This window comes from Henckelia pumila, chromosome 4 (genome assembly GCF_033568475.1).
Source record: "Henckelia pumila isolate YLH828 chromosome 4, ASM3356847v2, whole genome shotgun sequence".
Classification (NCBI taxonomy): Eukaryota; Viridiplantae; Streptophyta; class Magnoliopsida; order Lamiales; family Gesneriaceae; genus Henckelia; species Henckelia pumila.
Window position 1 is genome coordinate 75,517,619 of NC_133123.1, and position 16,069 is coordinate 75,533,687.

Below are 16,069 nucleotides of genomic sequence, written 5' to 3' on the forward strand. Positions count from 1 at the left end.
GAGATTTCAAATGCCACCGTTATGATTTGATTTTGAAGTTTAAAGAAAACATGAAAGATAAGATATGGCCCTCAAATGGTAGGTATAAAACCGGTATATGGCCCCTACACGATGGGTATAAAATTGTTATATTAGCCCCTTCACGGTGGGTTACAAACCGTTATATTGGTCTCTCCCCTTAGAGGAGTAATATATAGGGGACATATTTATATGGCCCCTACGTGTTGGGTATAAAATCATTATATTGGCCACTACACGGTGGATATAAAACTGTTATATTGTCCTTGCCCCTTAGAGGAGTAACATATATGTGACAGAAAACGAACCATGAATAATGAAATGAAGTTTCAGTGTCTTATGTATGACCACGTTCTGTTTATGATATGATTTCCAGCTCTGTTTAGAATTCTGTTTATGTCATGTTTTGATTAGAGGTGTCAAAACGGGCCAGCGGGGTGGGGTGGCCCACAACCCGTCGCAACCCACCATTAGGGAGGGCGGGGCGGTCCACCTTTTAGGCGGGTTGGAAAAACATCAATCCAACCCACCTATTTTAGGTGGCGGGGTGGGCCAACCCGGCGGGTTCACGTATAATTTGATGGGTTTTTGCGGGCCAACCCGCAATCCACCACAACCCACCTTTAGGCGGGGGGGGGGGGGGAGGGGAGGGTGCGGGTCGGCCCACCTTTTAGGTGGATTGGGAAATTGCCTACCCAACCCACCAATTTTATATGGCGGGGTGGGCCAACCCGACGGGTTTAACTCATTTTGACATCTCTAGTTTTGATCCTTGTCGTGACACGTCTTGCTACACGTCACATTCAGAATCATGTTTATATGTATATTCCTGTTATGTACAATCAGATGACTAGGTGAACTTCAGTACTGTATATATATATACGTCCATGCTTCATTTTTTATACGTTTTAAGGTTTCGTTTGAGTACTGTATATATCTTGTCTTGACTCGTGTTGTGACATGTTTTGATACATGTAACGTCTAGAGTTATTTTCATATATATATATATATATATATATATATATATATATATATATATATATACACATTGTTATTCGGGTGTACGAACGTCTGCCACCTACTGATTGTTTTCCCAAAAACTCACCCCTTACTTTCCTCCCCAGATATATAGAAATGATATAAAGTAGACGAGGACGAACAAGACATGTTTTGGTGTTGGTGACGAAGTTTCAAGACAAGAAAACCTTTGGAATTTTTTTGAATTTGGTTTCATTTATTTTATGGCTTCCGCGTTCACATTTCGTATTGTAAAAGACAATTTTGTTTTATGTAATAGACTGGATTAATGGTCTTTTGATGAACTACGAGGCTTATTGTCACAATATTAAATTGTTTAACAATGTCTTTCCCACGTCTCGGTATCGGGGCGTGACAGAAGCCCCTCTATTGCGTTTTGAGGTGAAGGGGGAACGATTACAACATGGGGTTTTTTATTATTAATTTAAAAAATAAAAAAATTCAAATTTAATTTAAATAGTGGAGGATTGCGAAAATCGGCCCACCGCTCATCCATCCTATTTCGCAAGTTCTAACTATAAAGTTCTCAAATGACAAGCTCCCGAACCCTAAATGGTCAAGATCCGCCGGTGAAATTCACCCTTGGATTGGATTATAGAAAATCCCAACCATCCATGCCTCTTGCAAACTCCAGCGTCACAATGGACGCCTATCTTTTCTAAAACGTGTCACTTTCTTGGAAATGCGACGTGTCGCCACGTCTGCCCTTTTTCTCGCCTTAGAAGATTCAAGAATTCACCGTACCTTATCCCAGTTGAAGGCAACTGCCTTTCGTTCGTGGGAGTTCCCATTTGAAGCCATTCTTTTCCTTTTCCGAAGGACATGATCACCCACAGTCCCACATCAAATAAACCAAGTAAATTAGTCTACCATTTCCGGTGCCTTAAAGAGACTCAAATTATTTGTTATTTGGCGAGAAGTTTCGCTATTTTATTACGTGATTCTTTGTCCAAATATGAGATTTTTATGATCGTGTCTTAATTAGTGGCTGTGTTTTTGTAGAAGTATCTGACTCATGTGTATTAAGTAAGGAAAATTAACAAAAATTGTTGATTGAAAGTTTTTCTTTTCCCTGGGCAATAATGCAGGTACAATGCTTTTCCTAAAAGGGGTTTGGTGCTATTTGTGCTTCTTGCTAGAGTTTTACTTGTTGGTTATCCTATTTTCTCACTTAAGAGTTAATATTAATGTATACCTGTTGATGAATGAAGAAAATATAGGTAAGGTGGGAGTTCTTGGAAATGATATTGGCTGTAATCCTCTTGACTTATTGGTCGTTAATTGACCGAGGCCTAAGTACTTGTACTCTGCTGTATTGGGTGATGATTTGGTTTATCCGCAGCTTCGAGTTCGATAAAGAGATGATGAATCCAAGATATATATATATGTGTGTAGTAACATGATTCAAGAAAATAAGAAGAGTCGCACCACACTTGATAACTATACTTGCATTTCTTACGACTCCAAGAAAATCTCTAGTGTTGTTTTAGGATCAATTGAGGGCAATGTTAAGTTTTTAATAAGAAGTTTTTTCTTGTTTTCTTGACTATTCTTTGTTGCTCTGCAGAAAATATTTGTTTAAAAAACTTTGATTCATATTCTGTATCTGCTATTTTTTCCATGCATACAAACGATCTTACTTGCACTTTTTCTACATTATTATATGCAGAAGGTATACTGAAAATGCAATTTAGTAGTGTGGATTCACGGGCGTGATGGCATTTTTGTTCGAATTGGTGGCGAAGCCTCTATTGCTAGTTGTTATGTCTTGTCAATTCGGTTTGCAATGCATTTGTGTAGTCGTTCAGACGTGGATAGAACTGCTGAGAGCTGCTCTGTATCTTCATTTAGTAATAGTGTGGCGGTCTGCAATTTGGGTGATATCAATATTCTCTCTCCCGGTGCGGGCATTTGCCGCTTTGTATAAAGAAAATGTGGTAATTTTCTGACTCCAGCCTTGTTCTTATTGCAACACCTTTTTGTTTCCTGTGGTGTAATTATTAAACCGAGAGCAGCCACTCTGCAGCTACATTCGCAACTCCATCGAGTGAAAACTGAACTGGAAGAAGTTTTGTGGGAGCGAAAAGAGCTGGAGAAACAACTCCACATGGCCATCAAAGAGTGTAGAGTGGTTGATGCTGTGTTAACAGAACTCGAAAACGAACATGAATATGCCATTGTTCAGATTGAGCTCTTAAGTGGGGAGGTAAAGTATTGATCCTCACATTTCTGTGTAACAATCTGCCCTGACTTAAATTCCATGAGACTTATAAAACATCACAATTCTTTAGGTGCATAGCTTCCTATAATTTTCTTGTGGTTATTCATCAGGTTCGCAATCTGAAGGATGAAATCAAGAGGATAAAGGAAGTTGAAGGCAAATCACGTTGGAAGAACAAAGGTCAAGATAATGAAGGAAAAGGTATTCACACAAAGAACTATGTGAACACAAGAACATCATCACCTAGTCGCTACGAAAACATAAGCCACAACATGTCTCCAGAAATTGTTCATAATAGTGACATGAACGAGTTTATGAAAAACCAGCCAAAAATTCAGTGGCCTATCGAACACCACGTTGTCGGCACAGTCTCAAAAGCCAATACCCTTTGTGCCAAACAAAGGGAACTTGCTTTGTCCCAAAGCCTTGTTAGTGCAACATTGGCACTGATAGTTGGAATGATCGTGTGGGAGACTAAAAATCCTTGCATGCCTCTTGTTTTTGCTCTTTTTACGGTTGTAGCTATGTCGTTATGGAGTGTGGTCAAATTCTTCGGCACCATCCAACGCAAGCCTACAACTGACGCAGTGGCTCTCTTGAGCTTTAACTGGTTTATGCTCGGGATATTGATGTATCCGACGTTGCCGGTGTTTGCTAGTGTATCGGGTCCTCTTGCTTCGAGGTGTCTGGGACGAATGTTTATTTGGCTTCCCCTTTGAAAGGGCTTGCTTCATATGGTTTTGGTTGTGTTACACAATTTGTTTAATTAGATGTAAATTGTTGTAGCAACGGTGAGTTACTTCTAGCTAGGAAGGGATTTCTTCTTTGGAGTCGGAAGAGTTTAAATTATGCTTCGACAATGCCAAAAACAAGGTGATTTTATGTTACACCACTCCCTATCTTTTTTTTCAGATGTTCGGGCGAACATGCGAAATGACAATAAAAATTATAGGCGGGGTAGACATGATTTTTGAAAGAAACGGTGTACGTGATTGATTATGTAAAATAGACAGTGTTGTATTTTGTGTTATAACATCACAAATAACACAGTGCAGCGAAAATTTAAAGCGTAAATAAAACATAAGTAATTAAATTTTGCACGAGTATAAAACTCGTGCGGGTGTCTTAGGGCTAAATATTACTAGTAGATGTAAGATCAGTCTTATAAAGTAATCCTAGTAATTTTATGAAAAGTCATTAAATCCTAAATTTCTGAACAAGTCGAGAAATCAAATTTGCATCCTAAATAAACAGAGTATAAAAGAAATCAGATACAACTTCCGTAGCCTAAATTGAAGAGACAGAAAAAATTTTCAACAATACAGTTTTAACAGTGTTGTTTCTGATGTCTTTAACACGAACGGCAACACGGGAACAAGCAACAACGATGGTTGCAAATCTTGCTTCAGAATTCTTCAAATTTTTCAATGGAATTATTCAGAGTTTGCGCAATGTTTTATTGTCTGAAACATCCTCATCTTGTGCTAGAAAACCCCTTTTATACATTAGCATCCAAGTCTTGAGGATTTCCTTAGATACAGTTGAATAAGGAAACATGTTTTAGTAGGAATAAAACTCTATCAAATTTTGTAAATCAAATCTTGATAATATCAAATAATATTATATCTAATAACTACCTTATCACGACATGATTTAAGTTTTGACAAATATATCTTTGACATATTCGAAATATACACTAAATATTTACCAAATATATTATCTTGTCTAGAAAGCAAAATAATATCAATTAATACAAGGGCCGAAATTTCAAGGAATAAAATTTCTTTCAATTTTTTTTAGCATGATGTTCACGCGAACATTTTAACAAAAACACAAAAAAGAGTGTGCTTCACCCGATGTAACATAGAATCACTCCAAAAACATAACTCGAGTTATGCCAAATGCCAAATGGTATTTTAGAAAATAAAGTATGATTAATTTTAGGGTTTTATAAGTTTATAGATAAGAAAATTTAATGTTTTAATTTTTTTAAAATAAATAGTATGATAATACAAATATTCAAATTTAAATTATGTATTTTAATAAACTTAAAATTAAGTCATTTGTGAAATAATTTAATTATTATAAATGACATTATGGATGACATATTTCAAGAATATTTTTTTTAGAGTTGAGTTTAGAGTTATTTTAACGGATTTTTGTATTTACGTAGAAATTGAATTATTTTAAAGTTAATGTGGTGTTGAAATTAATTGAATTATTTTTAATTTCGTGTTAAAAATAAAATAGAATAATGACTTTGAAGCCACCCAAGATTCGAAACGAGGATTCAACGAAACTAGGACATTGAATCTGAATGGTAAGTGACATTTGCGTTCTTAGAAAAATTACACATCAGTTTTTAAATTATTTTGCATATTGCCCTTGTCTCGATCTCGTCTCGATCCCTTTCGTGTGTGTTCTTAACTCTTAAGATTAAGTTTCAATTTTTTTGATAATTAATTAGTGATTAAACAGTGGATTGAATCACTTTTTTGTTAAAAAATGAAGGTTCAAATATTTTTCAACGTACGTTGGTGATGTTGTTATTATTATTATTATTATTGAGATCTGAAAAACATATATAATATGGTGACAAACAATGAAGCGTTTGCATAAATTTGTAATTTTAGCAAAACTTCGGATTCGCAAATATCCATCCATTAAATGTCACATGCCATACAATAATATTGGACCACTTTGGACAAATACCGAACATGAGTGAGTAGGTTACGTTGCATATTTAATCACAAATTACATATAAATTTGTTGGAAAAATTATATCATAATTTAATTCTTATTTTGATATTTTAAGTAAAATATTCAACTATTTATATTATACTTCGTTTTATTTCCAAGAGAATGGTATTGACAACGAAGAGTATATGTAGTTAAAAATAATTAATATTTTTGGCATATATAAAAGATAATAAATTTTTGTTGAGTTAGATCAGAGATCTAAAATAATTAATATTTTTAATAAAAATAATAATAATTTTTTTCGAGTCGGATCAAAGATCGTCTAAAAAAATTAATTGTAAGAGGATTACATAAAAAATAATTGTAAGAGGATTACATAAAAAAAATTGTGTATAAAAATAAATAATATAATCTATCACATCAAACATTGGTTAATGATGTGAATGCAAGTGAGATAAGCAAACTGCAAAAATGAATAGCGCAAATCCAACACAATGATCATCATCATCATGGCCGGATTTATTATTATTTTGAGAATCATGGATATATTTAACACATTCAAAAAGTTGCAAAGTTGCTTTTTCAAGAATTATCGGGAGCTTTGTATGTACTAATCACCGGAGCGCATGCGTTGCATGTATGTAAAGTTTATATTTTAGTTAAAAATATATACAATTTAAAAATTTTAACATCTTTAAAAATATGAGAGTTTGTGAATTCGTAGCATTGAATGTGTGTTTGGATGTTAAAAAATGATCATATTGATTTTTAAGAAATATAAAATAAAATATTAATATTTAAATATTAAATATGTTAATTAATATCAAGAGTATTTATATCCATACACTACACACATTTATGACCAAAAGTAGTTATTCTAAAAGACAGAGCCATTACAATATAATAAGACAGTAAGATATATATTTAAAAAGGTGAATATTTATTCTAAAAATTTATCTATCAATCAATCGTGGATTCGAACAGTGATTCAAATTTGACTGGTGAAAATGTTGGGGACTAGCTCATGAAATGGCGTGGACAACCGTGTTCATTCGATATTATATTAATTTCAAATATGGAACTTTTTTTTTGAGATATTATGGGAGTGTCACGATGCCTATGCTTAAAAAAAAAATAGATAAAGAAGTATATATATATTTCAAAAAAGATTTCATCACCGTATTAAAAATAATTAATAAAGAAGGACGTTTAACTTTAATAAATAGTATAAATAAAAAAATTATGCTACCAGCCAAATAAGTTGATCGACATCTTACTGTAAGAACAAAATTGGATCAAGTTCGAGTTTTTCATTAAAACAAGACACGTCTTAAGATTGAATTTTTGGCAAAATAACATGTGCAATTTCATTTTTTTAAAAAAAAATTATATTTCATTTTAGTAGATACCTGATTTCAATTCAAACTAGGTATTAAAAAGTCAAAAATATACTCTCAAAAAAAAAAAAAGTCAAAAATATGGACTTACGTTTATAATGCTTTCGTACGACTAGTTTCAAATTTCAACATCGGTACACAGCTCTCATAGTCTCATTTGGTGGCCTGATTTGCTATACCTCGACTCTTTTTTCCCCCTCGATCTTTCATATTATAAGATACTTAAAATAAAATATTTATTTATTTGTTTAATTTATTGATAGAAATCCAAGATGGATCGATTAGTACGAAAAATTTCAATTATTAAAAATCAGTAACATTAAATTATGATGATGTCGGAAATTTTTATAAGGTTCGGTATGATAGAATGGATCTTCAGATTCCCTTACTAAGAAAGTCGGGTCGGGTATCAATAGATCCAGCACAAGCAACAGCTACCCTCCGATACCTAAGTCAGTCATATCTTCGTTAGATTTCATTAAATATTTTTTCGTTTAAACTTATTATAAGGATCATGGATGAGATGCATGAGGAATGACTAAAAGTATGATAAAAACATGATATATATATATATATAGAGTTTTGATCACATGGTGGGCAATTACGTGAGCAACAACTGACGTGGCAATCACTCATTGGATGTACAAGGTGTCACGTCAGTTGTTGCTCACGTAATTGCCCATGGTAGTTGCCCATGTGATCAAAACTCTATATATATATAATATGTAAAGATGAATAATATGTTGTTTTGATATGTTTTTAATTTTATAAGATTATTGTGTTTATTATTATACAATCTCTTAATTGTCTTTGCTAAAAGCACACAATTACAAGTTTATAAAAAATGTCATTTTTTATGAATGATTAAATCTTTTGTTGTGGAGAGATGTAGTAGTAAAATTCCAATGATTTCAAACTTATCATCCACTATCCATGTGAGTTGGGAAATATTTTTTTATCTTGTCCACATACTGTTTCATAACGAGCAATGAAATGACATTGTTTTTTTTAAAAAAATAATGAGAAAAATATGATTTGAGTAAAAATTTGTGTCTCATCCAACTCTACATCTAATGTGTACTAAACGATAACTTAATAGTGTCAACAAGACTTGTTATCTCAAAAATAAACATATTTAATTTAGCTGATTTAGAGTCATTTTGGATACAGAAGCTGAAACTTAAAAAAAAAACGCTCAAATAAGTTCAGCTCTTTTAAGTGCTATTTGAAAAGGTAAGTGATTTTTAAGTTTGGATAAATTTTAAATAAAAATGTTTTTATTTAAATTTTTAATATAGTTAGACGCAAAAACCCTAAAAAATAGAAATTCTAACTTTTAAAAAAATATTTTTTAAGTGTTTTTTTTAAATGAATTTTCTAAACAAACGCGACAATGTTAAGAAAAGTATTTTTTAAAAAATAATAATAATAATTTTATCCTCTCAGCTTCTCAAATCAAACAATCTCTTGATCTCTTATGAAATAGTTATCGTTCACGACTTATAAAATATCTTTTTGTGTCAAAATATATTCACACTATAAGCTTCACAATTTTATGGAAAATAAAAAAATCTAATTGTTATATATTTCAACTCATGTATTTATATCAATTAGATTAGATAATTAGAAAGATTAGATTTGAATTATATATTTCAACTCATGTATTTATATCAATTAGATTAGATAATTAGAAAGATTAGATTTGAATCTATTTATGAGCAATAAATTGCGTAAAAAAAAAGGGGGAAAAGAAGAAGAAGAAGCATATTTCGGAAATCAACATATCTTTACTATCTTTACTATATTATAATTGATAAACCCATTAGAGTAACTAAATTTGGTCATTTTAATAGATTTTCAAATTTATCCTTATAATAATTTCAAATATATTCAATGATTAAGAGGTAAAAATGTAATTTAGCATTCAAAAACTTCCACTATCCCACTACCTTAATTTTTAATTATCATTTTTCAAAAAATTATATTACGTGCACATGTAATGCATGTGCTTAGTGTACTAATCTATTCCTATATATTATGTAAGAGCCCCTTAGTGTGGTCTTTTGGTGTGCTCATTAAAATAATACATAAATAGAAACAAAAAAAACACACACAACCACTTTCTTCCACTATCTCATTTTTCCCCTCAATTATGATTTTTTTCTTTTTTTTCATCTAACTATTTTTTTTATTTTTTCACCAATTTTTGTATTTAATATATAATATAATAATTTTATTTGAAATATAAATTTATTATAAAAATAAATTATTAGCATGCAATGTGTGCAACAAAGTGACTACTATCATATATATGGATGCCACCGTTATTAACTCAAATTCCAGGCCCATAAATCATAATAAAAAACTACCGCACGACTTTCACACCATTGTAACTAGCACGAGAGTTAAAGATGGTAATACAAGCGTATTGTCGCAAGCAAGCCTGCATTCAACTGCTACATCGAAAATTCGATGTTATCGTTCGGATGGTTATTTGAAAGGTGCAACATATAGCATAATGATTTTGGATCATTGATGTTGGCATATCGGGTACAGTTCGTCTGGCAGCATCGAATGAACCATGTAAAGTGTATATTTATCAATATACGTAAGTTCACATTTTTTAGTGAATCTCACATGTATTGAAAAATATCTATCTTTAGATGCGCTATTAGATAACGTTTGACTTGTTGATAAAATAATTAATGATGCATAATATAAGGATGGTAAATTAATATACTTTGACTTGTTGATAAAATAATTAATGATGCATAATATAAGAATGTTAAATCAATATACTTGAACAATCGTTGTCTTAGAGTATCACACAAATAATTGAGTTTATGATATCGTACCCTAATGCGAAATTCAATCGTACCCTAATGCGAAATTCAATGACTCAATTTATTTTGGCATATCAGATCCATAAAAAACATATGAACCCCACACAAGAGCTTGCATATTTTTTATTCTCAAATTGACAACGCAAGCCCATCAATATTATTCATGTCCAGCGAACGACAAATTTAATAGCTCATAATATAACTTGTTTTGCTTCTTAATTTTTTCCGTTTGTCTGTGGACTGTGAGACTGCAAAATTTCTCACGCGAATGAAAAAAAGCTGTAATTTGAACTATTGAATAATGAAAAATTTCAATTTTTTCCGTAAAAAAGAATCAGACTCTTGAATATTACATAAACATAGTATCTTTATGCTAGTATTTCATCTTATTACACACGATGAGACAGAAATTTCTTACTCCAAAAGGTCGAACGAGGCCGTCGGTGCAAGGTACACGTGGCAGTTTTTAATTCGTCTATCCCGTCAATAAATAATCCCCCACTCCGCATGATTCCCGATGACCGTAACCACTTTCACATCTTCACACCCCCAAAAATGAGCTTCTCCCTCTCTCCTTTTCTGTCTCACAGATCTATGAAGAACGAATACTTCGCTTTTTATTCATGCATAATCATGCCTCTGTGTATGGAGATTCACTGGTTGCCGCGCCGAGCCCTCTAATTCGCTTGGTGCAGGTCGGGAACTGCCTCCGTCGACGGAATCGCCATTTTCGGCGATCAGGTTCCATCCAGATCGCCTGTCCGTGCGGTGAGTAATCCGTGGCGTTGTTTTGGGCGAAAATATGGTTCCCGCCTTGCATCAACTGAATCGGAGATCGCGGTGAATGCTACACCTCGCCGGCGTTGTCTTGTGGTTCCCGATGGTTCGGTTACGAATTAATTATGTTTACGCTAACCGATTCTTGTGATTTGTTGTTGGATTTGTTGTAACTTTTCTTCACCAGTTGCTTTGATTGATAGATATCGTTTCTCTTCGTTGAGTTTAATCGATTCGTCGTATTTCTGCTCGTGCGTAGTATGAAGAACAGTCGATCCTTTTTGGGGCTATTAAGAGTACGTTTTAGATTTACGTGCAGTTAAACAAGGACGCGTGCATGTGCAAGAAAAAGAAAATCAGTAGTTTAAAGTTAATTGTGCCTGCTAATTTACGTGGTTGCCACTTTTCTTCCCTATTGAAGCCGTGATTCCTTTTTTCTCCCATTTGGAAAATTTTGTGGTGGCATGAAGATTTTTATGGATTCGAAATAGTTGTAAGAGTTTTAAAAAGACAGAGATGCCTTGCGGCTGATATTTATTGATCGAGTGATTATGATTTGATAGCTTCAGTTTTTTTGTCAACTGATGAGTAATTGCAAGATTGGATTGGTAAACCTGCTGGTATTTCTGTTCAGGTTGTACTTTTTTGTTTCTATGCAAATTAAAGTCTTGCTCTATGTGTATTATAATATTTAGATGCATGTTGGAGGTGTCATCTTACTTTTTTAAAGTTCTTGAGTGATTTTAATCATTTTATCAATTTTTCTTTATCAAAGTGATAGTTATGACTTATGAATCAGCTAGTGTTCCCCAATAAGGTATTTGTGAAAGCGAAACAAATATTTCAGGCAACTAACATTATTTGCCAACAGGAAACCCATGATTTGATATGAAGGGAACTTTAATTAGAAAAATACTTCATATAGTAAATTAGGAATATATGACGCAAACGAATCCTGATCTATGCATAAATGGATCAATTATGATCCACCATACGAATTACATAATTGCAAATGCACCATGTGATTGAATAGAAAGAGCGGAGTTCATTTGCTATTAGTTATTGTCACTTCTATGCTTTTTTCACAAGCTGTCAACATCATGCTTTGGCGTCATTAATTTGTGCCCATCTATTTATTGATAGATTTGTTTCTATTCTACGATTATTATGTACTAGGGTTTATTATGCGATGTTGAATCTAAAATCCATTCAGCAATTTGTCTTTGGGAATGAAAACACAAATTTGTGCGGGAATTCCTGGAGTAAAAAAGTTTAACGTAAGCAGCATCGGATGGAGGTTAGCACCGAAGATTACCATTCGGTTTAAGCACAAACTGATTGCTCTGAGAAGACATTTTTGCAATTTGAGTTCTGATTCATAGTTTTGTTGCAGATAATTTTTTCGGTTAATCTTATTAGTACAATAAATAAAATAACTTTCATTTTTTTAATCTTTGAAGTTGGGCTACTATATTGCTGGTAGAACAATGTGTTTATGATATCATAAGGCCATATCTAAGAGTTTTTTCGCGAGTGTATGAAAATTTAGTAATGGATTCTTGTTGTATCAGAACAGTAGCGACTTGCGAGCAGAAAACCAGTGCTTGGGATATTTATCTAGGATATATACTTTTTTGTTAAACATATTGTATAACATGTGGTTTTGACACTACTCTTCATTAGCTTTGGCATTTTTCGGTTTCATTTCATGCTTTTTTGACTGAGGTGAATTTGCCTGCAATGAACAACACTTATGCCATATAGATTCTTGCTTGTGCTTTTCATACTTGAGACAATTAGAATAAAAAGTGTGTGCACTGCTATATCATTCTTTTTGTGTTTCTAAACCTTTGTTTTTTAGTTTTTATTTGTGATAATAGGAAATCAGAGTGTGCCCATGTTTGTTTCGTAACTTTGGGTTCTTGCATGCCAGTAGCTTCAGGTTTCCTACATTACAGTCTCAACGTCGTTCAAGTTTTCAACCTCATGCTGAATTTCAGGAATCTGATTGTTAACGAAGCTGTCAGCCGAAGGGTCACTTTTTTGCTGTTTTCAATTGACGGTCTACAGTTGCTGGTACCTTTGACTAAAAATATGTTGGAAATAATTCTTAACAGGTAAAATGGATGCACATGTAATATGTTTTAAGTGTTGTTTTAAGTTTAAATATCTACACATGATCATGGCATATTGGGATAACCAGTGTTTTTATTACTCTGCCATTTCAGTTCAATTCAATTCGGGCTTTAAACATGGAAGACCCTCGACTTTCATTTGGTGCAGGCTTGAGTCAGAAGATAATTGATACGTGTATGTGTGTGTGCGCGCGTGCGTGTGTTAGGTACTTGCTTTCTTTATCTCTATGTTGGGCGAGCAAATGAGCTGAACTTGAAGGTGTCCTACATTTCAGTCATTCAAAGCAGCATGGCTACCATAAGTTCAAGTATAAACTCCCTTTCCCCACCCAGAAAAGAAACCATATCAATTGCAAAGAAAGAAGAATAGTTACTTGTGCAAAATGAATTTGTACTTTTGCTTTGATGTCAATGAGTATCGATTTTGGCTGTTAAATATGATTCATTTAATCAGTAGAAACTTATTTAGCATTCTTACCTGAAGGATGAGCACTTACCGCTAAGCTGATATTGATTCGTAGTACCTGAAGGATGAGCACTTACACCAACGATATCCTGGTAGTCATTTCCATGTGTATAAGGTATGTGTCGAGTTTGAACGTATTCGGTGATTTTAATTATTAAAAATAAAAATTATACAAAACATGTCACATCTTGTAATACAGGATTGCGCTAACAATATTAGTTGTTATACGTGATATTATTGCTATTGAACTTTTCATCTTATGTCTTCTGGGATCATTATTATGACTTTCCATAGTTTCTTAAAGTCATATTTCTTTATTTCACAAATGGAAGTATTTCACTTTGGGAAGTTACATGCTAAACGACGATTGCAAACATCTCATGTCTTTGCAAGTGCTGTGAATCCTGAGTTCCTGTCCGTCGCTCTGTTGCTTAGTCCAAGTACGCACCGTTATCTATCCATGTTATCTTGTTGGCATAAAATTGCAAAAATATTGTAAAGGAGAATTGATTCTCTTCATTACATTTCAAACGTGCATGTTTTCCTAAAGCATTTAGCCACAAAAACATTTCACACATTGGTTGGATGAAGAGAAAATGGGAGACCGGGGGAAGGAGAAAAATCTTTCTTCCTCTCAACTTTATGCATCAATAATACGTCCAGAAAGTCGTTTGAGGTTAGATTTATAAAATGTTGGATGGTAAAATATATATGTCGGATAGTCGTATCTAAAATTGTGTGTGAATTTGAAATTCTACTAACATATATTCGTCCAAGCAATCAGATTGATTTGAAGTCCACACACACTTGTTTTTCCTGTGTCCATTTTTCAGATGGTACCCGGTCTCGCTTTTTCAGCTTGGTTTTAGAGATTCAAAATTGAAAGTTTTTATTTGGATTGTTATGCGTCTAATTTGGGCGATTTTATAAGCCAGATCCAACGAAATTATTATTTTTCGTTTCAAATAGGGATCATATCGATCTGTATCACGAATAAGCATATATAAGATCATTTCAACAGGAGACACTCATCAATTTATGTGCATATAATATAATGATAATTGTAATGGATTTGAAATACACGAAAAATATTTGTCATTCAAATAATTGAATCCTCCCCAAATCAAATCTTTTCCTCCAAATAGATAGTAGGTGAAGTGGATAAAGAAATAAATATTTTTCTTTTTGACGACAAAAATCAAATCAAAATCAAATAGTGTTATATATATATATATATATATATATATATATATTTCCTCTATATATAAAGAAGGTGATGCTACATGTACACGGAGGGTTACACGTTGGGTTACACGTAGCACTTAAAATTACATAAATGTATTTTGGAAAAAGTTTTTTCAAATAAAGTGGAGGGATACTTTTGTAATTTCATGTGTAGTGTGTAACCCAACGTGTAACACTCCATGTACACATAGTATTTTCCTATAAAGAATATGCCCCTTAATTGCATATCATCTTTTTTTTTGCCAAAATTACCCTTATTTGAGATATATATTACGTTTTTGTTTTGTTTTTATTTTTAATTAATTTTGACATTTCAAATTGCAGTTTAGTCTTTTCATAATTTTTACAGCTATAATATTATTCTTATTTGAATATAAATCAAATTAATTACAAAAATATTATACAAGTACGCAACACGTGCATCAATTCAGTAGTTATATATAATAGTTGAGTACCTTAGAGTGAATACACCAATTTTTTTTCACTATATAAATAAGTAAATTTGTTTTTATTTATATATTTTCTTAAATTTCTTTCTCAACGAACCATTATGAAGGGAATATTTATTTTCTTAAATTCTTTAAAGTTTTAAAAATATTTATTTTAAGTCTTTTGACTTTCTTGGACTTCAAATTTTTAAATTGATTAAGATATTTTAAATAAGAAATATCTTGTACTCAATTGATTTATTTATTTAATATGAGATATTATTTGCTTATCATAATATATAACCATCTCAAATTAATGATTTGTTTCTTATCTTTGCAGATTCAAATATTTGAATTAAGGAAACAAAATCATGAGTGCAAAGTGATAAGGCTCTCACGCCTATAAACAAGAAAGAAGGAGAAGAGAGAGTTTGAGCGTACAACTAGTGAGATCTCTAAAGAAGCAAAAGTTAATTGCTATCAAAATTTATTTGATCGCCTTGAAGGTTTGGCACTTGAAGATTGGGTCGAAAGCATGTGTTGCTTTCATGTTTAGGCGTCAAGGATCAACTTTTTCTTTGTTTTTTTCACTCTACCTTGAGTAGATGTGAGTAGATGTTTAAGAGAGTTGATTTAGTATTTATTTTCTCACATATTTTGAAAAAATTGTTTTTGATCATTATTCATTAGTTTTATGGTTTTGTAAAATTCTTTATTATTTTTTTAGTGAAAGTTTTTGCCCTGAGGTACTGCACGAGTACTTTGTACTTGTGCTTAATTATTCAAGTGAGTTTATTTATT

General features: G+C 32.4%; 1 protein-coding gene and 1 long non-coding RNA gene across 3 annotated transcripts; both read left to right on the top strand.

Moving 5' to 3' along the window:
* The first annotated feature begins 1,809 nt into the window (after window positions 1–1,809).
* On the top strand, window positions 1,810–4,163 carry LOC140866971 (uncharacterized). Of its 2 annotated transcripts, none has more exons than XM_073272038.1 (4): window positions 1,810–1,912; window positions 2,726–2,993; window positions 3,083–3,262; window positions 3,388–4,163. In XM_073272038.1, the coding sequence occupies exons 2-4, from the start codon at window positions 2,772–2,774 to the stop codon at window positions 3,994–3,996; spliced, it is 1,011 nt and encodes a 336-aa protein (XP_073128139.1). In that variant the 5' UTR covers window positions 1,810–1,912; window positions 2,726–2,771; the 3' UTR covers window positions 3,997–4,163. The 2 variants fall into 2 exon arrangements, with proteins under 2 accessions (XP_073128139.1, XP_073128140.1); XM_073272039.1 differs by having other exon boundaries at window positions 1,863–2,144.
* Window positions 4,164–10,753: 6,590 nt separating this feature from the next.
* Window positions 10,754–14,613, top strand: LOC140864227 (uncharacterized). The gene is made up of 3 exons (XR_012144157.1): window positions 10,754–13,111; window positions 13,223–13,335; window positions 13,614–14,613. It is a non-coding gene; the product is annotated as an uncharacterized lncRNA (long non-coding RNA).
* Window positions 14,614–16,069: the final 1,456 nt, after the last annotated feature.